This window comes from Zonotrichia albicollis, chromosome 8, assembly GCF_047830755.1.
Source record: "Zonotrichia albicollis isolate bZonAlb1 chromosome 8, bZonAlb1.hap1, whole genome shotgun sequence".
Classification (NCBI taxonomy): Eukaryota; Metazoa; Chordata; class Aves; order Passeriformes; family Passerellidae; genus Zonotrichia; species Zonotrichia albicollis.
Window position 1 is genome coordinate 6,683,995 of NC_133826.1, and position 24,774 is coordinate 6,708,768.

Consider the following 24,774-nt stretch of genomic DNA (forward strand, 5'->3'; position numbering starts at 1 on the left):
CGTCCTGGCTTTAACCCTGAACTCCTGGCACGCAATAAAAGCCGCTATTTCTGACTAGGCGGGGCATTTTTCTCGGAAGAGAAGTTGTTCTTATTAAGCCACTGCTTAAACTTCACCTTAGCGTAAATGAAATGCTGATAAAGCTCCAAACGGGTTTGGAATTATGTTTTTTAGTAGCACGGGTGAAAAAAAGCACAAAAACCCAATCGTGAGAAAGCTGGATATTACTTTCTGGTGTAGCACGGATTTCCTCTTTGTGAGAGGAACGGAGAGGGAAAAGCTTGGAGCATCTTCCAGGACACGAGGAAAGGAAGATGGAGAGCAACACAGAGCGATTTGGGTCACTTCATCTCGGGGACCTGTGGATTATGTTGCTCGGTTTAATATTTCAAGTGGTTTAGTGCTCTTTCTACCAGGAATTTTGGGGTTATTTCCCCAAAAATGCTTCTTATGTGCTGTGCTGCTCCGATTAATGATCATGGCACAATATTTCATATTTCACAGAGGTTTTTAATCAGAACACAGCAGTGTGACAGAGCTTATAGTAAATGTGACAGACAGTTTCAGCAATTTTTTTTTTACTTGAAAACGTAGTAACTGATTTTGTGGGGCTAATTAAAAAATAAAAAGTTAAAAACTAAATTAAAGTATTCCCTCTCCTCTTTTAAGTGCTATTTAAAGTAGTATTCATTTTGCATTGATTTAAAACTTTCTATTTTGCATGACTGAAATGTAGATTATTCAAAATTAAGCACTTTAAACTGCCATCTGCCCAATAAGTAGATCCTGTACTGTTAAAAGTTTCATAACAGACTCTTCCCGAAACGGTGCTGAGCATCGTTGGCTCCTGTTGGGGCTGGAGAGGCAAATGAGTTTCAGTCTGGTGAATACTCTCAACTCTCTTTTGCAATAGGAAATTTCCAATGGTTAAATTGTGTTTTAGGTGCAAGCAATAACTTAACTTTACAAATACCAAAAGTGCTGCTTCCTAAATGTCACCTTATTCAAATGTTCTTGTTTTGTGAGATGCTGTCATTAAAATAGTTTATTTCCAGACAAACCAGAATATTGGTGGAAAGCAAATATTACTTAGAGAACATCTAAACTGCAATCAGCAGATGAAGCGACCAGAAGTGTTGCATCGCAGCTTTCGTGTCCTCTTTGACAATGGGTCTCTGCTGCTTGTTTTGAAACTAGAAAAAAAACCGTCCTCTGCAGTGCACAGTAAACACGAACTACTAAACTGAGCTGTTTAAAACCTCTGGCACTCGAAGAAACACCACTTATACTGTTTCTGGTAACTAAATTCAAAACCAGATTGGTGAAAGTTTAAATACACAAAGAGGAAAAGTGTCATGTAAATTTAGAAAGTAAGTGACCTAGTTCTACAAGCTCTTGTTAGTGACAAAATGCAGTTACTGCCTAAAGCATCTAAGCGCCATCCACTGTCCTCAGGCCACGCAGCCTTTGACTTCCAGCTCTGCCTGTGCAGGGGCTGCAGGTGACCCCTTGTTAAAAGGATGTTTTTAGCTAAAACAGGACCTCAGACTCCTGAGCCTGACCGAAAGGGAAGGGGGGAGTGAGGAGAAGGGAGGGGTGCCTTGAGAGGTGGGAGAAATCACAGTAAACTATTTCCTTTTCTTGAAAGTCCAGCAATATTAAGCAAGTGAATGAATAGTAGCTCTTGTATTAATGACTTGATACGAATGACCTAAAATAAACTGTAAAGGTTGATACTGGAAAACTAGATATGAGCAACCAACATACACACGGATGAGTATATGTGAAAGTGAAAGGTATAGGAAACTGCTGGGAGCATGGATTCAAAACATTTCCATTGTCTAAAAACCCACCTCTGGAATTTCTCGAGACTTACACTACCAGCTGTTCAGAAGGAAAAAAAAAAAAAAAAAGAAAATAAAAACGTGACAACAAACGTTGTTAAAAAGGAGGGAAACACCCCAAGCAGTCTGCACACCCTCAGGTCCAAAGGAGCCGCCGTCGCGGCGGGGCTCAGTCCATGCTGGGGGGCTCGGCGCTGCTGCTGGCCTCCAGCAGTTCCACCACGGCCGCCCGGCGGTACAGCTTGGCCAGGTCGTAGGCGGTGTTGCCGCGCTTGTTCTGGTGGCCCACCTTGCACTCGGAGCGCGCCAGCAGCAGCTGCACCACCCGCACGTGGCCCTCCTGCGCCGCCAGGTGCAGCGGCAGGTTGCCCTCGTTGTCCTCGATGTTAACGTCGGCTTCGAACTCCAGCAGAGTCTGCAAAGTGTCCAGAAAGCCCTCCCTGGCCACGTCGTGGATGACAGCGAAGCCGGTACTGTCTCTCAGGTTGGGGTTCGCCCCGTTGCTGAGCAGCCGCCGGGCGATTTCGGGGTTGCCGAGTTTCATCACCTGGGAAAGAGAGAGGAGAATTGGATACCGCGGGTGGGGGTTTGCTCCAGCACTGCCTCCCGTCCTCCTTCTCAGCCCTGGATTTTGTCAGAGCCCAATTCTCATTTAAAGCAGACAGAGGAGGCTCGCTACAGAGCTAATGACACACCAGAACGTCTCGTTTTTCATGTATTTGTTAGTGAACTCGGTGAAATTGTGAGAGATGTTATCATTTCGGTGGTCATAGCTTTCTGCCTCGGAGAGGTTAATGCCTGAAATAGCACAGAATGGCATATAACAGCTTCTTTTTTTTTTTTTTTTTTTTTCCCTAACGAGGATCATCTCAGTTTCTGAACATATAAAAATTAAGTATAGTTCGATTTTATTTGCCTAAGTATTGAGACACCTCTGCATTACTGTTTAATCTTGTTAAACAGAAAATATAGGGTCTCTGAGGAACAGATATTTTACCTAAGCAACAGCAAATGTAGAATGTGTTTTTACAAGCTTTCAGGTGTTTACATTGTCTGTGCATTATCATAAAACAAATATTTGGACTATACCATAGCTCTATCTGTTGAGAAACATAAATGTTAAAAGAAATTCTTCTCCTCAGTATTTGTATTTTCATTAGGTCACCCAAAAAGGAAAAGTCAAAAGGAATGTTTCAAAGTTACAGAAATTGTGTTCTAAAATCAATATATTATATTATACTTTCACAACTTTTCTATAAGTAAACTGTGGCTATGTTCTGTCGTTAAAACATCCCTTGAAAAAAATACACAACAACAACAATAATTGGATTTTCTGACTGTTTCTCTCAGGGAAAAAAAAAAAAAAAAGAGCTTCTTTCAAATTTTCTCAATTGCACCATAAAACTATAATAATTAGAACACAAATCTCTCTTATTTGTAACTTAACTGCTTGCACCGATTTCCTTGTAATTCCTGATTTTTTGTTTGCACACTTTCCAAAAATGAACACTGTAATGTATATTGTGTAATCTCTAGCCTATAGGCAGTATTTTCCTGTCCTTGTAACTAATCTTATTGTAAGTACAAAATACGAAAAAACCCCAACTCTTTTCTATTTCCTCAGAGAGAGATTCACACATTGATTTGAAAATCTTGATTAATTAAAAAAAAACCAGCATAAACAAGCATTACAGTGCATTAGATTTAGCTTAAGGTACAATTTCTACAGAGGTTTGCTGAAAATCTCTCCTGACGAAAAATACATATCTAGTTTTTTAAGAAAAACAAGATATAATAAATACATTTATGTACAGCATTTGAAGTGTAAAGCAGCCCAGCACATTATAACCACAGACAGGAGCAGAAGTGCAGATAAGACAGGCTGGGATTCAGGGAAAGAGATCTCTCTGTGCCCCAAGGCTTCCAGCTCCCGACTTCCAGCCAGTTCTTTCACTTCTGACAGAGATGGAAGCGATGCAAAAGAAAACAAGATCATTGTGATCTCTCTTTGTTTAGTAAAAACCGGACATTCTGATCTCTTTTTGAGAGCCCAGGCTGTATTATTTGTGAATTCAAAACATATATTTGGGTTAAGTGGGAGTTTTCAGTGTTCAGGCCAGGGGACTGAAGGCTTCAGTTAAAGATGCGAGGGGGAGAAAATCCAAAAAAAGGTGGTGCTTTTTGGCCGTGGGCTACAGCTGAACAGCAAATGCCTCCTATGTTTTGCAAAATAATGTTAGGGGGGAGGGAGGAGAAGAAGTAAAAAGCATTAATTTAATAAATCTGACAAAGAGCATAAGGGCAGGAGATGTATTTGAGGCCTGCATAGGTACACTTCACCAGAAATAAAAAGGACAGAGCAAGACAAGCCGAGTAGTTGTTTAATTAAACATAAATGCAGAGGAAAAATATAAATTCATTGACATTAATAAAGGAGCATTCTCTCCGTTGTAATTGAGAGAGAGATTACAGAGAGATTATCTCACTCTTGCAGAGTGCACTGAGAGAGAAGTCTTTCGAGCATGGCCAGGCACCCACAGCACATTTTAGGATGATACATATTGAAAATAAGTCGGCAGATTCTCCTGTTTTGGTTTTTGTGGTGGTTCACTAGCTCGGTTGCTATAATCCCTAAGAAGTATTGTTAGGGCACAGATGCGGCTGGATGCTATGTAATTGTGTAAAATACACCTTAATTCAGGATAAGGACAGTTAGCTGCTTTTAGGAAAAAATATCCAGCATTCCTGTAGGACAAATCGGTTTTCAGCCCCCTTGTCCCGAGGATAAATCAACTAGCTAAATGTTTCCTGCTTTCTTAAAGAATTTAGCTTGTCTAAGTTTTTAATTTAAACCCTTTCACACTCTTAAAACTTGCTGCAAGTGCCTGCACTGCCATGGGATGCCCTATTTAGGTGTTAACAGGACAGCGAGGAGCTCACAGATCTCCAGCTTCAGCGAAATTATCAAAAAAGGGTCATTTCTGCATTATCAGCAAGAGGTGCTTATTTTCTAGCTTTAACATTTTGATGTTAAGCCAAAAAGCTGTAAATATCTCGAGTACACTCACAGGTTCTATGCTGTCTAAAAATCCACTTTCAGAAATTATTACCATGGTTTTGGGGGAAGGGGGAAGAGGGGTTAAAAACCAATTTTACTAATGTGTGAAATGAAAAAGACCTATAGCTCCACTTCCACATTGTATTACTTATAAATTAAGTAAAAATAGCCACACTTATTTTCCCTCTGGATTTATAAATCACATCTTTCACTATTTGGAATGTATTCTAGACTTTTTGCCATCATTATCTGATAATATTAAAAGCAAAATCTTTCATCAGCTACAATACTTAGCAGTTGGACGAGTTCCAACTCCTGCCTGCACAACTATACAGTTAAAAATTAGGACACAGCACCCTATACGATCAGAAAGGAAATACATGGAAGCAGTGCCCTGCTAGCCGATCTGAAAAAAGCAAATATTAAAGTTTTGGATATGAATGAAAAAGCAAGTGATTCAGCTGGAACCCTGGCTCGCAGGGCTAGCTCTTAATGTACATCGGAGGTCCTCGCTTCTGAGCAGCATGATTCCCAATGAGAAAGGTCATTCCCACAAACAGAGCATAAAGGAAAAGTACCATCCACAGCAGACCCCAGCACCCAGACGAGCCACGCTTTAAAAGCACATTGCAGGAAAAAAAAAAAAAAAAAAAAAAAAAAAAAGAAGAAGGAAGAAAAAAAAAGATAAAAATCCTAAGCTTCAGAGAACAGAACATTTGTGTTTACAGACCTGCTATGAAATCCTGCTCACCTAAGCTGATTTCTTTCCATCTCAGCTCTCTCACTCCTTGCCTCTTCCCCACGAAGTTAGCAAATATTAGCAAACTCGTAGCCCGTTTGACATTGAGGGTGATCCCCGATTGAAAGAATGGTTTTGACCAGTTTTATTTCAAGTACGTCATTTTAGGGAGTTGGAGCCACTAAACTTATAAAATATGGCATCCAACGAGTTTGAAAAACCACTCGAATTTCATCCACCAGCCTGCTTAAAACGTTGTCTTTTTTGGAAACCCGGGTCACGTAGGTACCAGTGATGAAATATTTTCTCCCTCTCTGGATACCAACCTGCAGCGCTGTCCTCCCAAATCCATTTTGTGCATTGACGTTTACATTCTTTTGCAACAAATTAGTAAGTTGCACTAGGTCCCCCTTGGCAGCCGCGGACGCCAGCTCGTTCCCAGAAGGCTCGGCCATTCTTTAGGGTGACTGACGATCGGAAAAAAGATGAGATTTTTTTTTTTTTTTTTAACCAGGCATGGCATCGGAGACTGACAGAAGGATTGGGATGGTTAATCTTCTGGAGTAAGACCTTGTAGTAAATACTCGTAAAAAACCTCCTTGCCAAGAGCCCGCCCCTAACTCACACGTGATTATTCAGCAAAACTGCAGCTCCACTTGAAGCAAGATTTCTTTGCTTCCACATATAGAGTAACTCTTATTAAAGACTTCGGCCACTTTCGCGGGGGGAGGGGGGGAATAGATTAACAGCTAGGCAAGATATTGTATATGTTATAGGTAACATATATACACGTACACAGGAGACTCACTCAGACCTGAGATCTTGGAAGAAGAAGACAACCCACCCTGTTCACAGCCGGTTTCTGAAACTTAGCAGCAGCAGCAGCAGCAGCTCGGAGGAAAGGTCTCCTGTAGCAGTGTGCATCCAACTCCCGTTCGGGATCCCCCCCTTCATCCCTCTCGGTCGCCTTAGTCCGGGCCCAGCAGAGAAGGGAAGGACGAGCCGCGCCCGCGGAGGGCCGGGCGCGGCGGCGGCGGCTGTCCGGGCTCCCAGCTCGCTGCCTCGGTGCTCTCGCTCCCCGCAGCAGCAGCAGCAGCAGCAGCTTCACTCCCGCGGCCCCGCGCAGCCTCCGCGCAGCGGGCGGGCGCGATCCCGGCCGGCGGCCGCCCCCGGCGGCGGCGGCTCCGGAGCATCCAGGAGGGCGGCGGGCGGCGCGGGGGGGCTGCCGCGAACCGCCGCCCGCGCTCAGGGCGTGGAGGAGCCGCGGCGCGGAGCCGTCTCCGCCGTCGTCCCTCGGCCGGGGTCTCTCCGCCGGGGTCCCGCCGCCGCTGTCCGCGCTCCGCCGGGCGCTCCCCGGGACAGGCGCTGCTCCCGCCGCGGCCGCGGGGCGCGGGCAGAGCTCCTGGCGGGGGCAGGGGCTGCGCTGGTGCCGCCGCTGCCCCGGCCCGGCCGCGCTCGCAGCCGCACTGACAGCCCCGCTCGCCTCCTCTTCCAACTTCGCGAAATAAAGCTGCACTTGCCGGTCCGCGGCCGCCGCCTCCGCCCGCGGCTTTGCGCTCCCCCTTTTTTAAGCGCAAACAATCGCTACTTCTGTTTCCTAAGGACACGAAGCCGGTTTCTCTCTCCTTTTTTTTTTTTCCCCTTCTTCTTTTTTTTTTTTTTTTTTTTAACCTCATCAGCTTTTTTTGAAAAGAAAAAAAATTTGAGCGCTTTTTGAGTTGAAACACCCGCCCACATTTTAACGGCAGAGATTTAAGGAGGCGCGGCGGAGTTCGGGCAGGAAGGCCTGCAGCGGCTCCCGCCCGCCCCTCGCCCGGCCCCGCCGCGCTCCGGCCGCCGCCGCAGCTCCGCTGCGCCTGGTGCCGTCCCCTCGCCGCGCAGCCCGGGCACGGCTCCGCCACGGCCAGCGCAGCCCGGCTGCTTTTAGCAGCAGCGCTGCTGAGGCCTAGGGAGGGAAAATGAAAGGAAAAGGAGGCTGTAGCAGCGGGAGCCGCCGCACCCCGGCGGGAGGAGCGGGATCGGGGGCGCTGGGCAGGCGGGAGGGCCGCGGCGCTGCCCGGAGCCGCTCCCCGGCGGTCCCCACCTGCCCGCGGGGGGAGCGGAGCCGGCTCCGGTGCCGGTGCCGGCCCCTTGGCCCTGGCCGGGCGCCCCGCGGGCAGCGGCTCCGCGCTCGGGCCGCCCCGGCAGCGGCGCGGGCTCCTCTCCCGTCCTGAGGACAAGGTCAAGGATGAAGGGTCAATGTCAAGTTGTCTTAGCGGTGGAAGGCGACCGTCCACGAGAGCGCTCCTTGCTTCCCGCGTTTCTGGTGTCCTTGATTGATTCGAAAGTGCCATTTTGAAGGGGAGCCGCGCCCGGGCACCAAGAAGACGCGAGGACTTCGCTTTCCCTTCCCAGGGCGAAGAAGTGAGGATGGTACAGGACGGGGATGTCACCGCCACTCTGCCTAACAGTGTTTAGTGTCTTTAAGTGCTTTAATGGCTGGATTGCTTTAGGTTTCAGGGAGCCTCGGAGGACTGCGTTGTGCCAAGCGAACCCTCCGAGAGGTAAGCAGCGATGTCATGGCTCCCTGATAAGCACACGTAACCCATCGCTCGCAGGGGCAATCTGCACGTCTGTTTTCTGCGTGGACGCCACGGGAAAGTGATTTTTGAATGTAAACAGGCGAGACAGCTCGGGGAGGTGCGTTCGGGAGGGAACCTGCGGTGGGTACAGCTCCTGCAGCGCTGCCCTGCGGGGGAACCTGCGGCCGGCAGCCGGGCCGGGGCCTGAGTCGGGGCGGCCGCCGTCACACACAGCCGGTTCTACAGCCGTGGATCTGCAGCTGAACGAAACCAGACTTCTCTATCTGGCTTTCCTCTCAGCTTCGGTTGCGTTTTGCTTTGCAGTTGTATTTTCCTGTACTGATTCCCCCATCCACGCTTGTTTGCGAGTGTTACAAAGGTGACAAGTGTGAGCTGCCACACAAGAAGCAGGGAAAACAGCTTTGTTCAGTTTACCAACTGACCCTCCACTCATATTCCCACTAAAGGGGAGAAAAAACACGTGTATTTTAAGGGCCTCATTGTGGTAATTCTCGTCCAGAAGCAGTAGTGCTTTTTCCCCCTCCTTTTCCCCCATTTTTTAAAAGCGAAAATATAAATTATAACTTCCCTCAAAGTTAGCTCTAGAAATATATGTATGCAAGTAGCATCTGTTTATTCAAATACAGTCGCTTTTCTTCATAAAGAGGGAATTTATATGTAAAACTTGGACTATTTAGTCAGATGGCTTATAAATTACTCATTTTGTGACTAATTACTGCCTAAAATCCCCAGGCTTTGGTGGTGTTACCTGTTGCTAACTTAGTGCAAAATTAGACCTGCAAATATTACAACAGTCTCACACTAATTTTTTTTTTGGTTTATGGTTCAGAATAAAGCTTCCATCTTCTGTTAATCACACCACATAGCAAAATAATTAAGTAAAGTATAGCTGTAGTGCTGCAGGCCTCCTGCAAGTAAAGCTGCCTGGCCAGAAAATGCCACCAAACTTCCTCTGCCGTGCAGGTCTGTCAAAAGTCTTTGCAGACAGCAGTTCGTTAATCCTGATAATTTCCTCTCACGAGTGATAAAGATACTCCACCTAAACCAGAGAGATTTGTCCCGATCGGCTCCAGAATCAACAGAAAAAAAACAGGGAAACCAGCAACAAACAATTTCTGGAGGGAGATATTATCACCGGGCATTATAAGGAGTAAAATAATCTGCTCCCTAATTTGTCTCTCACTCGTTGGAGGATAAAACCCACCTCGAATGGCTCAGAGAGGCTGTGAGAAGGCAAAGAGAAACTTAAGCTGTGACTTGAATGTGAACTTCCTGAGATGTGGGGCACGTGCAGCTTTTCACCTTTTCTTCATGTTCTGGATCAGATCCTTCCTGTTTTGATCTAATATAGATATCATTATTTAAAATATGACTGTAATAGACATGAACGCCGTGGAACTAATCTTGACAACATACCTATAGCTTCAATTTGTGCCAGGAATGAATTGGCTTTAATCCAGTTGCTAAAACTCGCTTTTCAGCCTTTATTATAGTTACTCTCTAGTAATGTGTGGGTGGATTTGTTTGTAATTTAGCATAGGCTGTCCCTGGCATTGCACCATACCTTCTACTTAGTACAGAACTGTCTGTAATATCAAACTGGGGGGTAAAAAAAAAAAAGGTGCAGGTGTGAGGGCAGTTAATTTATCATCCCTCCGGTCGCTGGTGGGGAGCTCGCATTGTTAAGCTCACGTCAGCGGGCAATAAAACCCTTTTGGCGAGCCCTGCCAACACAAACTAGAGCAGGAACACGGTAAAAAGTAAAAACCCAGCTTCTCTGACACTGTGGCTTCGCATCCTAAGTGGCGTTTCCGTGCGGCCTCTGCCCGCCCGGAGCGCCGCCGCCGCTGTCAGACAGCCCAGCCCAGGCAGCAGCGGCCGCAGCAGGCTCTAAAGCATCCCCGGGGCTTCTCTGGGCATCTCGGGTCCGCAGCAGGCTCTAAAGCATCCCCGGGGCTTCTCTGGGCATCTCGGAGCCTCCCGAAGGCACAGCCGAGCTCCCCGCTCCGCACGCAGCGCTTGTCCGCGGTGGCGCCGGCTCCCCCCGCAGCTCGCCCCGGGCGAGTCCGCGGAACCCCCTGCGACCCCGCGGATGGACCGGAGAAACAACAAAGAACGCTGCTTCCTACACCCGGCACAATTTCTTGATTCAAAGGTGTCCTAATGTAGCCTTGTTAGCTGACGGAAAGCTGCTGGGTGCGTCCGTGACCTCAGCTACAACACGCACAGGACGCTTGAAGAAGCAGAGCAAAATATAATTAGAAAATTGGCGTCCAAATGTGTGTTTTGTGTCGGTGCTAAGGGGCTACATGAACATCAGGTTGTAGGAGGCAGACTTATAAAGCATCAGTTAGATTTGCATTACTCAAAGCAGGTTTATTTGCGATATATAATATAATTGCATCTTACAGTGCTGCTGGAGTGCTAAGCCTGAGCGAGGGCCGCTGTGCTGATCACGGTGTGCTGGCTCACAAAAACCTGCGGAAAATGCATTTCCTTCTCTTGAGCCAGGTCGGAACCCGGGGGCAGTGTCGCCGCTCCCCCGAGCGCCGGGCGGTGCGGGCCCTGCCGGGGGCCCGGGGCAGCCGAGGGGACGCGAACCGCTGCATCCAGCGAGACCAGCGCGCTCACGGGGCGCGGATGGAGGGAGAGGGGCAAGGACGAATGGATGGATGGATGGATGGATGGATGGATGGATGGATGGATGGATGGATGGATGGATGGATGAATGGACGGATGGATGGATGGACGGATGCCCCGCTCCCGCACGGAGAGGCAGGGCCGCGCTCCGCCCGGCAGCTGCAGCGGCCCGCGTTTCCCCGCGCCGCCCGGGCACGGCTGCAGCCGCTCCCCTCAGAGCCGTTAGGCCGCAGCCGCCGGCGGAGCCCAGCCCGGACACCTCGCGCCGCGGCCGGGCCCGGGAGCCGCCAAGCCCCGGCACGGGACGTGAGGCTGTGTCGGCCCCGCTGCGGCAGCTCAGGCCGGGCCGGGGCTCTCCGGTGCCGCCGGGTCCCAGTCCCGGTCCCGGTCCCGGCTCGGTCCCGCCCCCGGCTCCGGGAGCGCTTGACAGGCGGGCAGTCACGTGGCGGCCGCAAAGCGCCTCTTTGCGACCTCAATGACAGGCAAAATGTGCGACACAGGCGCTGTGGAGGCAGGCGGGGAGCGGCGCTGCCTCCTCCTCCTCCTCCTCCTTCTCCTCCTCCTCCTCCTCCTCCTTCCCGGGCCAGCGGCTGAGGCAGCGCTGCCCGCTCCCGGCCCCGCGCCCGGCCCGCCGCTCTCCTGCCTCCTCCCCTGCCCGGCCCCGGCAGGGGCAGCCCGGGGGCGCCGCGGGAGCTCGAGCGCAGCGCGGCGCCTCCATGAGCTCCTGAGCTCCCACCCTGCCCCGTCCTCCCCGCGGCAGCGGCTCCAGGTGCGCGGGTCCGAGCAGAGCCGGGACGCAGCTGGCTGCAATGGCGTCCAACATGGACCGAGAAATGATATTGGCTGATTTCCAGGTAAATTTCAAGCCGCCGCCACACAGCCGTGGCCTCTCGCTGCTTTTCTCTTTCTTCTCGTTGCTGTGCTGCTTGTTCTTTGTGGGGAGGTCCGGGCTGGTGGGTGTGAAGCCCACCCTCTGAAGCCTCCGCTCTCGCTTTCCTTCTTTTTTTGTTTGTCAGAAACGGGGAGCGTGTGCCCTCTTCTCTCAAGGTGCGTGAACAAAATGTCTCCTTTAACTTAGAGAGTTTCAGTTTTTAATTAATAAAATAAAGCTTTTTCATCCACTTCGCTCGTTCCTACCCTCTGCATCCACCCAGGCCCTGGGACAGCTGTGAGGCAGCTCACTTGGAAGAGGCAAATGCCAGGGAGGATACAAAACTCACCAGTCCACATGATTTGTCACAGTGTTTGTAGTGAATCGCTTGCTGGTGCTACAGATTAGTGCTGAACAGAGGTGTTTCCATTCCAGCATCAACACTAAACTCAATGGTTGCCTCAGCCTATGACTGTTGTGATGACGGTAAAACTCTTCCCACCCCATTCCAAACAGCAGCGTGTTTGTGTGGAAGGGAGGAATATCCTCTTCCAAGTTGTTTGTTTCCTTTCCTTCTCTCTACATAAGGGTTGTAATTTAACTTCAGGCTTCTATATCTTATCCCCAGAATAAAGTCTTTCTGTAAGTGGAAGCGATGTGTTTAGGAGCGTATATTGCTTCTTGATATTGCTTGTTTTATATTGTTTTCCTAAGACCAAGTAAAAAAAGTGGAGGATACCTGCATTTGAAATAATGGGGGAAGCCAAACACATCTGGGAAGGGAATCAAATAATATTTGAATATACTTTTTTAATGTTTCTTTTTAATCCATCTGGGTTTTTTTAAGCTCTATCCATTTGCAGTGATTGTTCTTACATGGGTTGGCACCTGGATATCCTTGGATTGATGTGTAAAACTGCCATCTGTATGTTCAGCTTCTCAAAAGACTGTTAGCAGTGAAACTATTTCATTTAGTTGAAAAGAAAAAAAAAAGTAATCCCACCAATTCACTGTGTGTGTGTGTTTCCTTGGAGCTACAGGTAGGATGACTGTTGTGTGCACAGTAATTCCTGTGTATTATGTAATTAAGTAATTCCTCTGTTGCAAAAGGTACCAGGTATCTCACTGATGTAACTCATGGAGTTCCCAGCTGGCAACAGGGAACTGTCATCCCCTCCTGTACCCCATATCTTACACCTGTGTTCATTAAAATGCTTACCAGATGTTACTATATCGACACTACTTTGTTGTACTTGGGGGTACTTCTGTGTGTGTAAGGGATGATATCCCAATTTTAGGGCTGGGATTTCGCAAAGGAGTTTTTCCAGGACCAGCACACTGTGTGAAAGGAAACTGGGACCCCAATTCTGCATTCATACCTGTGGGAACAGATTCTTATGGGATCCCACATTATTACCTGAACTTACACTCAGGAATCCCAGAAGATGAGATTAGTGACTGGTGAATTTAAGATTATTTGTTTAACAGAATTTTCAATGCAGATTTACACTTTGCAGGTGTTTTTTGCTATTTTGCAGTATTGTTGGATTTTGAAACCATTAATAAAAGTGTAAGAGCAACTGCAGTGTTTGGTACCATGAAGACAAGTAAGTATCATTGCAAACTTGCAGGTGGGTGGTGGAGTCACAGAAGCCAGTTTTAGATCAAGGGTGGGTGCCATAATGTGTCTGAACCTAGGACGCAGGAAATATTTTATCATACACCAATCCTTGCTTAAAAAGAACCCAAACATTTTCCTCTTGTATTTCAGGAGACAGCTTTGTTTTCCTGTTTCATTGTATTTCTTTGTAAGATTATATCAAGTGTCTACCTGATTTTGAAGTACTGATCTGTTAATTGTCATTCTGTTAAAGATTCAGATTAGAAAGGACAGTGTCAGTCATTATTAGGCCTTGAATCTCTAGGCTGTTACAAAACAGTAAAGGTTTTTGGGTCTTTTAAATACTTGGTGGAATTTGCAACTCATTCACTAAGAATTTAAAATGGAGACTAAAACATGTATACATGTATACTTTGCACATATACTTATGTGCAAAGTAATTCTGCATGATTTTCCCTCCTATATTTTCTGTACCTTTTAATGAATAAATATTTTTCTCAGAGTTCTGCTGCCATCTTCTGTGTTTATGTGAGGTGTCTTATTGAAGAATGGTGCACACAGTGAAAATTTCAAAAGCAATTCTTTGTAGTTTAGTTCAGCTAATCTTTGGTGAATTAAACTGGGAGGGAAACTTCCATCACCATTTCACCCTCACTTTTCCCAAGTTGTGTTTAAGGGGGATATAGCAGTGGTCTTTAAACTTCTGAAACTTGAAAGGGTTTTCTCTCCACATTAAAAAAAAAAAAATGAAATGAAATCATAATTCTACTGATGCTTTTGTGAAGCTTTCATGGATTTATTTAGTATCTTCCAGAGTTATTAGGGATTTTGCCTTGGGTTTCAGCTAGAGCAAGAATTTGTATTGCATTTGTTTTTTTCTCTTTAGCTCTGATTGTAGTAACAGGTTACTTGTGCATTTGGAGGTACTAAAGAGAATTACTTATTTGTAAAAAGTATTTTGCATATATATATATTTAAATTTATATATTTTATGTATATATATATATATACACATGTAAACCCATGGTATTTTATGAAATATTTTAAGTATAGAGTAAGGCACAGTGAGTGATCTACCAAAATATTTTTGCCTAATGTCTCAAAACAATTTAAGCCTGTTCTGTGTGGTTTATAATTATTTTCTTTTCCTCTCCTTTTTAATGAGGCTACTGTGTGCTACCCAGGGAGCACAAAATCCGTATTCATGCATGTGGGCTGTATAAGCAACCTGCCTAACTTTTCCTTCTTAGGCCCACACTTAGGAAAGATTATGCAGAAGCTTTGCTTTGTACATGAGTAGCCTGATTGTTTTCAGTGGAAGAAGCTGATGTGGAGTTCAGTGCACAAACAAGTTTTAGCTTTTTTGACTAAATGCAATTCAGAACTTCTCCACAAAGTGTCATTGGCATAAAGGAAAAACTCCATAGGAAAAGGCACAACAGCTTGTTTTAGTGGCATAAATTCTTCAGAAAGGTAGCTGCATGTGAATTGGTAAGTGATGCTGTGACATACTTCACATACTGGGGGAAATAAAGGCATATAATTTGTACCAATTTTTTAACAACTGTTCTGTTTGTTGTGTTTAAGTGCAAAGTGCTTCCATCTTCAGTGGGATACCCAGCTGCTCACATGGTATACAAATACACTCCTGATTTCTTGTAGTTTGGGGTCTGCTTTTCACTATAAAGAAAAGAGATTTTTTTTTCTTTTTAAGTTGTAAAATTTAGTTACACAGAGCTTCATTTAATTGACATAGATTGGTCTTCATTCCCAAAGTTTATCTTTGAGTATTGGCAGAAGTGTCAGATATTGATGTTTTTGCCCACTAGCTTTCTTACACTTTTGCTTTTGTTTTTACAGCTTCACTTAGGATTGGAACTAAAATTAGTAAGAATATCTTTCTGTCCTTATAAGTTATGTCCACTTATAGGACCTCTTTATCCATGCTGTGTGCTTGTCCTCACAACATCCCAAATGTGGAGTGGGCCTAAGGGTTGCAGTGCTGTGGGGTTGCCAGCTCCTGTGTGTCCATGTATTAAAAGAATATCAGGCACTCTGGAGGTTCAGGAGGAAATTTTTCAAAGAATTCACGTTTTCCATTGACCAAATGGTGGTCAAGGTTTGGTCAGGGTGGGAGGATTTCGGAGTGAAATGACAGAACTCAAAAATCCTTGCTTTCATTGAGACAATGGATTTCTAGTAGTTTTCTTCTTCCCTCTTTCATCTATGTTCATTGTGAAACCAAGGTATGTGCTTCTTTTTTCCTTTTCCAAATATTAAAAAACTAAATGGCCTTAAGGGGTAAGAGACATGATAAAAACTTACTGCATGCTTAGTGTGTTCTTCTTGGTTATTGCCATTTTCACTGTCTGCTACCAGTCACTTCTGCCATCACTTCTATTAATTTATTCCTTGTGGGTTTTGGCGTTTCATTTCTTTAGATATGTTTAGGCTGAGTTGTCATCCCAAAGTTCAGGTTCATCAGAACAAGGCTAATTTGATTTACTGGCCTTTAAACTGAAGGTGAAGTGAGTTCCAGAGCCAGAAATGAGAAGTTGGAGTAAGAGTGGTGTCCTTTTAGAAACATAACTTGGATATTCTCAATGATAGCTCTTCACGGAAAAGCCAGTTAATTTCTCTGATGTAAGGGCAGATAGTTAATTAGAAATACTAACTGACATTTATAGAAAAGAAAGAGGCTACTTTGACTGATTTGTGTGCATTATGCTCCTGCTGTAGGAACCTGAATAATTTACCACTGGAGCACCAATTTGTCTTTAGAAAGAGGTTTATTCTGTTTTTTTCATTCAATTACCTTGAAAAGACTCTTGACATCATAGTAATCATGTCACCATTTCCATCAGCCCATTCATATAGGTATTTGGGTTAGTAGGTCACTGAAACAGATTGAGAGGTGGTAGCTGTAGGATCCTTTTTCAAATGCCATGACAACCAGTACTAATTATAATATTGAAATTATTAATTATATGCACTTCCAAAGGCCAGGAATGGGCTTTCATTGAAAGATACTGTGAAAATTATTTGTCATATTGAAAATACCACATCGCTAATATATCTTGGTAAGCAAGGATCAATTACAGTAAAGTTTACACTCACTGAGTTCATATTTCTGTGTGGAAGGAGCTGTGGGAGAGGAGGAGCATTTGAGCCATTTCCTCTATGTCTTAAGGGGCCTTGAGAGTCTCCCATCTTGGGAATATTGTGTTGGAGCTGAAAAGCCTGAAAGGGAAGAGTTTTCCTGTGTATTTGGGCAGTTCTTATGATTCAGTTACCATCGCAAGCCTTGTTTTCACACACTTCCATACTAGAAGTACAAGGTAGCTTTTTCAAGGAACTACCTGGCATATCTTTGACAGGATCTCATATTTTTCTAGTGATTGAATAAATTTGTGCATATGTGGGGCAGCCATTAGATGAGTCCTTTCCTTTAACTACTGTAGGAACTAGAATAAAAGGCCTGGGGAAGTACCTAACATTTTACTCGTCCCTCATTATTTGGATGAAAGGAAATGACATGCTTACTGACTGGATTGATACCTACTAATTAAGCCCATTTTTTAAAGTTGACTAGTTAATGTGCAATTGTAAAAAGAAACTGCTCAAAGAGGAAATCAAAGCCCTCATGTATGCATGACATGTTGTTTGGTCTATTGAAATAGTCATCTGCTGGTCCTCTATGTCTGACTGGTTGAGCAGGTCTTTGTTCCACAGCAGTAGTTAATGCTTTCAATAGATAATTCATTAAAGCTGAAGTTCTTAAGAGACATTTTGAAACTAGAACAGAATACGTTAGCCCTTGGGTTATTTTATATAAGTTTCATTTTTAACTATTGCAGAAAACGATTTGTAAAGACAGGAACACTGAAACTGAGTCACTTCTATAATTTTTTTTTTATTTTCTAAAGGTCAGGTTGTTTGTGTGGGCAAATACCAAAGGTGCCATATCAGCTCAGATCGAAGACCCAGCTGACCTAATGTCTTTTCTACAGCAGTGGCTGGTCCTTAGGAAAGAGCTGAAAGAAACAGGATGTGAATGGATTTACCTCATCCTAGTTTCTGGAAGTCAGCATTTTGAAAGCTTGATGATGTTGCTGTAAAGCTTGATGAGTTTGTTGTAAAACTTTGGAAATACACTGTGCCAGGTTGAGTTAGTCTAGTGTTCTTCAGCTGGCTGAGTTCTTGAGAGATATTTGAGTAGTTTTGTGATGTGTGAGTTTGCTCTATAGAAGCTGTGTTCACTTTTCCTCAGTGTCTTGTTTACATGTACATGCTAAGCCATTTCTATGTAGTTTATTGGAATTTCTGCTGTTTCTTATTAGTACAGAAGTAAAATTTGAACTGTAGAAACATTAACCCCTTCTGCTTTGCGCCTCAAGACTGTGGGAATGTGGTGTTGATTTCACCTTTAATCAAACTGATTTAAAGAGAAGTCTGATGTGAAAAACTTAAATATAAGTTCCTTTAGAGTTTTGGGGACTCTCACAAATCTAGTGGTTTGCTCTGTGTGTCTCTGCTGACATTTTAGGATGAGAGATCTGTACAGATCAGCTGTGTTACAGGATGGTCTCGAGGTTCCTCAGTAGTGGGTATCGGTGCACACAATTCATGTAGCTTTTCTGATATGCCCTTACCTTCTTTTAATATTTCTTTACTGTTTTCTTCCTTTGGTCCCACTGACTTCCTGTCAGGCTTTCTTGCCTGATGCTTTTAAAAGCTTATATAATATTAATGTCTTTAGAAAGCTGTTTCTTGTTTTTTTTTTTTTTTTCTTTTCAGCCCTTGTTGGCCTGTGCTATTGGTAGGACCTGTGCTTGGAGTTTGAATGTGCTGCTGTTTCCCTGCTCTGGATGCCTGTTGGTTTTGGCTGGGGTAGAGTTAATTTTCTTCCCAGTGGGTGTTATGGGGCTCTGCTTTGGGTTTGTGCTGAACACAGAGTTGATAATAAGGAGATGTTTTTGTTATTGCTGAGCAGAGTTTGCTCAGAGCCAAGGCTTTTTCTGCTTCTTGTTCTGCTACACTGGGAAGGGCTTGGGGGTGCACAGGAAGTTGGGAGGAGACGCAGCTGGGACAGGGGACCCAAACTGACCAAAGGGATTTTCCAGACCATATGACATCATGCTTGGTGTGTGAAGTGGGGGAAGAAAGAGGAAGAGAGGATCTTCAGAGTGTTGATGTTTGTCTTCCCAAGTAACCACTACACATGGTGGCACCCCATTGTCCTGGAGGTGGCTGAACACCTACCTGCCCATGGGAAGCAGGGAATTATTTCTTTGTGTTGCTTTGCTTGTGTGGATGGCTTTTGCTTTCCCTATTAAGCTGTCTTTATCTCAAACTGTGAATTTTCCAGCTTTTACCCTTCTGATTCTCTACCTGGTCCCACTGCTGGGGCAGTGGGTGAGCAGTTCCATGGGCTTGGCTGCTGGCTGGAGTTAAACCATGCCGGTGCCTTTTCCAGGTTTTGAAGAATATGTTTGTTCCTTGCTGTCCTGTTCTTCACAAAAAATTAAAAAGAGTGTTTGTGAAATGCTGACTAAAATATTATTTTGTATGGATCAGTACTCTTCCTTTGTGTGCTTATCTAGAAAGTGGCTTTTATTTATTGTTGAGTTGTTTTAAAAATTCTGCTGCTTTTGAGATAATGAGGAGAAAGGAGATGAGTGCATATGTGCAGCAAGCATTTGTTTGACCCATGCAATTATTTTCTTTTTTTCTATCAGTTTTTCTTATATGATACTGTAAGGGCAAAATGATTCAGGAAACCTTGGGGTTTTGCTTTCACTGACATACTTAATAAAAGTATTAAGCAAACACAGAAACTCTGGGATAATCCTAACTAAAACATGTGTGTAGTTGTTGGGTAAAGGCTGTCTTCAGTCCTCAGGAATGACAAATGGGTTTGGTAGCGTAGGGTACTAATTAATGGGTACTGACTTTTGGTTTGTGTTTTAATTCAGTTTGACCACTGCTCTTTGTATGTAACGTGTGTGGCTTAAACACTGGAGTGTTAGCACGGGGTTGGGAGGCTTGAGCTCATGTCTTGGCTCAGCTCATGGGCTTCCTAGGGATCTGCCTTCGTGGTATTCTGGAATCAGAATTTGCTCCAGAGTCTTGGGAGAGTTGACAGTCTGCTGGAATCCATTTGAACGTGGTTAGTGTGGTGCTGGGTTAGTTAGTTCTGCTGAGAAGTGGTTAGAGCTTCATGCTACCAGTTTAGACTTTGTCCCCAGCTTGCTTTGTTTGGAAGGCTTGCAGTCATCTCAGAGTGTGGGCAAAGTTCACTCCTGTCTGCTTGGTAGCTACAGGTTGAAATGTCTTCTGTGACCTTCATAAATATTATTTTTCCTTCTCCCCTCTTCCCTCCCCACCTTGCTTTGCTTAAGGGGATGCTCAAATAGGAGAATGATGAAATTTGTAAATAGTTGGGCGTGGGAGTTGAAATGCGTTGGGCAAACTTTATTCTGGCATATTTGCCTAAAACCCTTTCTTGATTTCTGATGCTGGTAAGTAAATTAGCTTGTTTTTGCTAAATGAACAGCTGGTGAATCTGCTTAATTTTTACCAGATGGTCTTCTGAGTATGAAAAAAACTAGAGAAGCATTCTTATCTCTTCAGTTAGATGCTTGCAGTAGGTGACCTTTCAGTCTGTGTCTTGGTCGATATGCCTGGATGTTGTTTTTTAAGTGTTTGTCTGAAACAGAAGTAAAAGTTAATTTAATAACCATGGGTGACTCATATTAAGAACAGTCTCGATACACTGCTAGGGTTGTTGCAGGGTTAGAATGAGCAGGGATGCCACAGAGGGGTGGAGCTGCTGAAGTCTGTGGAGGTGATCCTGGTACTGGTGGGACTCTGGGATGAGAAGAACTGAGGTACCAAAAAATCCAAGTTCTGAGTGTCTGAGTTTGCTGCATCTCTTGATAGCCCAGAAGGGAGTCCCACAGGCCTCTTAAATTTGATATTATGGTACTAAAACCTTTACTTGCTTGGCTAGGCATATTGGCTTAACTTTACCTGTTTTGGGGGAAGAAGTGTTACACTTTCTTTCAGTAGCTTTGAAGTAATCACCATTGCAACACTGTATGTGTGAATTTCAAGAAAATTTTCTGACTTATTAACATGTCAGGGGTGAATTAGTGTCCTAAATCTTTCTGGGTTTGAGTGGATTTCTAGCTGATATGATCTGGAGCTAGCCTTGGTTCTTTATAGACTTGGTAATTATCCTTGATTACTGAGCTCATAATGGATGGGAAAAAGAAGCCAAGTCCTATGCTTGACTCTAGACAGAGGAAACTCGGGATTGGATTGTTTAAAAATCTTGCATCCAGAAACCTGATTTTTGTTAGGAATGCTTGGAAAGGGAACTCAAGGATTTTTCTAGAAGCAGTAGCAGCCACTTAGTGGGCTGCTGTGTTCCAGGAGCCTGAGGGAAGCCATTCTTTCTCATTGTTCAGGTGAGAGCACTGCTGCCAGGAGTGCTGGGTTCACTGTCAGTCACTGCACTGACAGAGCAGAGCAAGTCCAGTGAAGGGTTACCTAGGGAGGGAGGAGGCTGGAGCATTTTTGTGTGAAAGGTGATGTTCAGGGAGCTGGCTTTGTGTAGCCTGGGAGAGGAGGCTGCAGGAGGATCTAGTTCCTGTCTCAGTTGTACAGTGGGTGATAACAGACAATACAGAATCAAATTTCTCTTGCAGTTGGAGACTGAGGGTGAGAGGCAGTGGATATGGGTTACAGCTGGGGAAATTATAATTAAATATAAGGAAAAACAATTCTCAGTGAAGGTGGTAAAGCACTGGAACAAAGTGCCCAGAGAGGCTGTAGACACCCTGTCTTTGGAGATAAGCAAAACCTGGCAGGGAGATGAAGTGTGTCTGTGAACTGTCTGGTTGTAATTGAAGAGGTGAATAAAGCAGTAAGGTAAATCTTGGTTCTTTTACACTGGAAATATGCAAGGAGATAGGTAATATCCTTTGCTATAGCTCAAATGCTACTCAGAGCAGCTCTGAGTGGTTTGTTGTTTTTAAGCTGCTGATCTGGGTAATTCAGCTGCCCTTCTGACCAAGTTCGTGGCGGGGACTCAAAGAGTTTTCCATGCTCTTAGTCTCTCTCAATTTTTGAAGAGTAAGTTACCCAAGGGATAGTGAATTGATTTTTGACAGTTTATGTTCTTTGGCAGCATTTCTTATGTCTCTTGAAACCCTCATATATCTTTATGGAATAGAGTTAACTCTAGTTGCCCTGCTTGATCTAGTGCTAAAAATTTATTTGGTGCTTTCAAAAGTAAGTACTTCCTAGGGTGTTGTCTGTGCACTTGCAGGTGTGTTAATGCTGACTTCCTGAGCTTTTGTAGGAGATCCCAGAGGGTGAAAGGATTGCCTTTTCTTCCTAGGCAGTGCTGTTGAATCTTTTGGTGCCTTCATGCAGTTGTTTCTTTGAGCATTGTAGCATTTGGCTAAACATTGAAATAATGGACTGAGCTGCAGATGATTTTATTTTTCATCTGTTACAGGAGTGAGTGGTACCCAGGGCAATTCACAGCTGTCTGTCAATTACAGCCCTGGTTTTAATGGGCCTGGACCTGTTGTACAAAATGTTCTAGGCCTAGTTTGGGTTAGATGGTCCTTTTTTGGAGAAAATACTGCTACTGTTGGTATCCAAAGGAAGTATGGAATTGTTCAAAAGGAGCCTTGGGACTTAGTCCTCCATATCCAGCTATTGCTTTGGCCTTACGGATACTTTGCCTGCTGCATTTTGCTTGGCCAGGAGGGGAATGGTGCCCCAGGGGAGAGACATCCTGCCTTGCTGCCCAATGCCATGTGCTGCCAGCTCCTGTGCAGGGGGGAAGCATGTGAGGCTGTGTGTGAGTGTCAGCAGCTGCTGCTGCAGGAACAGCCCTGCAGGAACAGCCCTGCTGCAGGAACAGCCCTGCTGCTCTCCAGCCCTGCTGCAGGAACAGCCCTGCTGCAGGAACAGCCCTGCAGGAACAGCCCTGCTGCTCTCCAGCCCTGCAGGAACAGCCCTGCTGCTCTCCAGCCCTGCTGCTCTCCAGCCCTGCTTCAGGAACAGCCCTGCTGCTCTCCAGCCCTGCTGCAGGAACAGCCCTGCAGGAGCAGCCCAGCTCTGTGCTGGCAGCAGCAGTTGGCCCTTGCAGCTCTGCCATGGATCCTGCATCCTGCAGCAGGTGCTGGGGGGCAGCTGCTGCCAGATGGGGAGGGCGGCTGCTCCCTGGGCTGTGGAGGTGGGCTGGAGCCTGGGCTGTTGGGGTCTCAAACCCCACATGCAGCTGTTACAGCTGCTGGGGTCAGACCACCCTGCAAGGCATTTAGAAGAGCCAGTCTGTCATCCTGCATTACAGCTTCTGGAAGCAGCTCCTAGCTCTGTCTCAAATGCCTTGGAGTCTGTCTGCCCTCACAACTTGTTCCTATTGAATTGTTTCCTCACTAACTACTTTGCTTCTTTTATTAAGGTTAATGTTACTGTGCAAGGATAGCACCCTAATGTTTACCTGTGAAACATTCCAAGGGTAAGGTGTCCATTGCTCTGGGGATATGAAGCTACCTGGAAAAAAAATTTGGAGAACACTCTGACATTTTATGATGTGAAAATTTCAATCTGCCTGGTGGAATCACTTACCTGCCCTGGAAAAGCAGGATGCTAAAAAAGTTGTTTTACCATTCAGTAACTTTATCTCCTGAATCTGATTATGTATTCAGCACACAACAAAAGTTTTCTCATCTTCACATTCATTTTCCTCTTGTGTGGTCTGGAAAAGCTCAGAAGTGACTGCAGAGTCTCTGGAGCTGCTGTGAAGGCTGAAAATGATATCCTAGATCTACAGGAAATGCAGGGAGGAGGAGGAACTTGTTCTACCTTTTCTTCTCCTTTGTCCTCCAAAAAAATTCTTTGGTTTCTTTCTGATGTGTAAAGGTTTACAAATCAGTGAGCCTTCAAGGTTTTACCTTTTCTGTGGTGGTTTGTTCCTTTCATCTTTTGATGACTTAGAGGATGTGCTGGTTGTTCACTGGAACAAGATTTAGTAGTGTTCACGTAGGAATTTTCTTTTAAAATATTTAATGCCTTCTGTTAAGCAGGTCTCTCATGAAAATAAAGCTGAATAAAAATCTGTGAATAATAAAAACAGTCTCCTCAGCTCCTCTCTTTACTTGCTCAGAGATGCATTTTTGCATCTGCAGAGCTCATCTGCTGTGCTATATTTTTAAGGGTTTTTTCACCTCTGTTTCTGAACAAATTTAACTTTCTTTTTCCCATTAATTTTTTTGTTTGTTTGTTTCTTGCTTGGGTAGAATAAAAGGAATAAACATGAGGAAGACATCTTTAAGTATTGTAAATAATTAAACCCTGTGAATTTTAGTGTGCCTTTCTAGATAAGTGAGGCATAGAGCCCTAAGATGCCAGGTGTCCCTTGGACTTGTACTAATGAAACTATTCCAAATATAATGAAAATACAGGCAGGTAATAAGGGAAGTAGTCTGTGGGGGCCTGAATATGTGTTGTATTGTGAGATCAGTGTGTGTCTAAGTTACTCCAAACGAGCTGCAGCTGCAGGGTCCTTAGTTGGGCAACAGCTGTGGCTCGTGAGGGTAACTGAGATAAATAGGGGTGGGTCAAGAGCCCAAGAGGAGCCCCTGAGAAGAGAGACAGGACTGTGCTGCAGAGAAAGGAGAAGAGCCAGAGAGCTGGGACTGCAGCAAAGATTACAACAGTAGTCCATTAGAAGAAGCTCTTTTAAATATTCCGGCCACAGGAAAAGCTGAAATCAGCCCTTGCAATTAGGGGTGCGAGGCAAACCCATGCGGAACCAGACTTTGTTAATTCTGTTGCTCACAGAACCTGCTGGTTTCCTGTGTGCTTTCCCTAAAGGAAACAAAGGCAGGAGCAGCCAGGTTGTTCTGGGACTGATCTGTCACCACAGAGCCTTTGACGTCACGTCAGGCTTGCCATTGAGGGACTGCCTGTCTTGTGTGCTTAATTTCTTAGGGAAAATCAAAGGCATGCAAAACAAATGATTTTCTTTAGTTTAGCTTGCATGACATGATGTAGGTACAAGGAAGCAGCTTTGGTTTTTGGTTGCTGGGGGTTTTGGGTCTCACTGATGGCTTTTGACTTGATACAAGGATTTGTATGTTGTAGTTGTAGTGTTTGAATGTTGAAATAGTGCAGTATAGTAAGATTCTAGATAATAGATCTAGATAATCTTAATTTTCTGCAACTTTGACATTAACAGAGTGTTGAAGATCTGGCAGTGTCTCTTTTATGGTTACATTGATAAGTAGCACTCATTCTTTCCTGGTGCAATTCTGAAATGTTTGTTTTCTGTTTCATTGACAGCTAGCAAAAATGATCCATCTGGAAAGCGAAATCTTTGTTTAAGAACTCCTCA

General features: G+C 44.9%; 2 protein-coding genes across 2 annotated transcripts in view; one reads left to right on the plus strand and one right to left on the minus strand.

The window, feature by feature from the left end:
• Window positions 1-489: 489 nt before the first annotated feature.
• On the minus strand, window positions 490-6,623 carry CDKN2C (cyclin dependent kinase inhibitor 2C). The gene is made up of 3 exons (XM_074545818.1): window positions 6,486-6,623; window positions 5,968-6,108; window positions 490-2,391 (listed from the first exon to the last, which is right to left on the minus strand). The coding sequence occupies exons 2-3, from the start codon at window positions 6,094-6,096 to the stop codon at window positions 2,014-2,016; spliced, it is 507 nt and encodes a 168-aa protein (XP_074401919.1). The 5' UTR covers window positions 6,097-6,108; window positions 6,486-6,623; the 3' UTR covers window positions 490-2,013.
• Window positions 6,624-11,431: 4,808 nt separating this feature from the next.
• The window catches only part of FAF1 (Fas associated factor 1), a 144,100-nt gene continuing 130,757 nt past the window's right edge, over window positions 11,432-24,774 (plus strand). Inside the window, exon 1 of the mRNA XM_005482246.4 lies at window positions 11,432-11,717. Coding sequence (XP_005482303.1) covers window positions 11,673-11,717 — 45 coding nt within the window. The 5' untranslated portion in view covers window positions 11,432-11,672. The remainder of the gene's footprint in view (window positions 11,718-24,774) is intronic.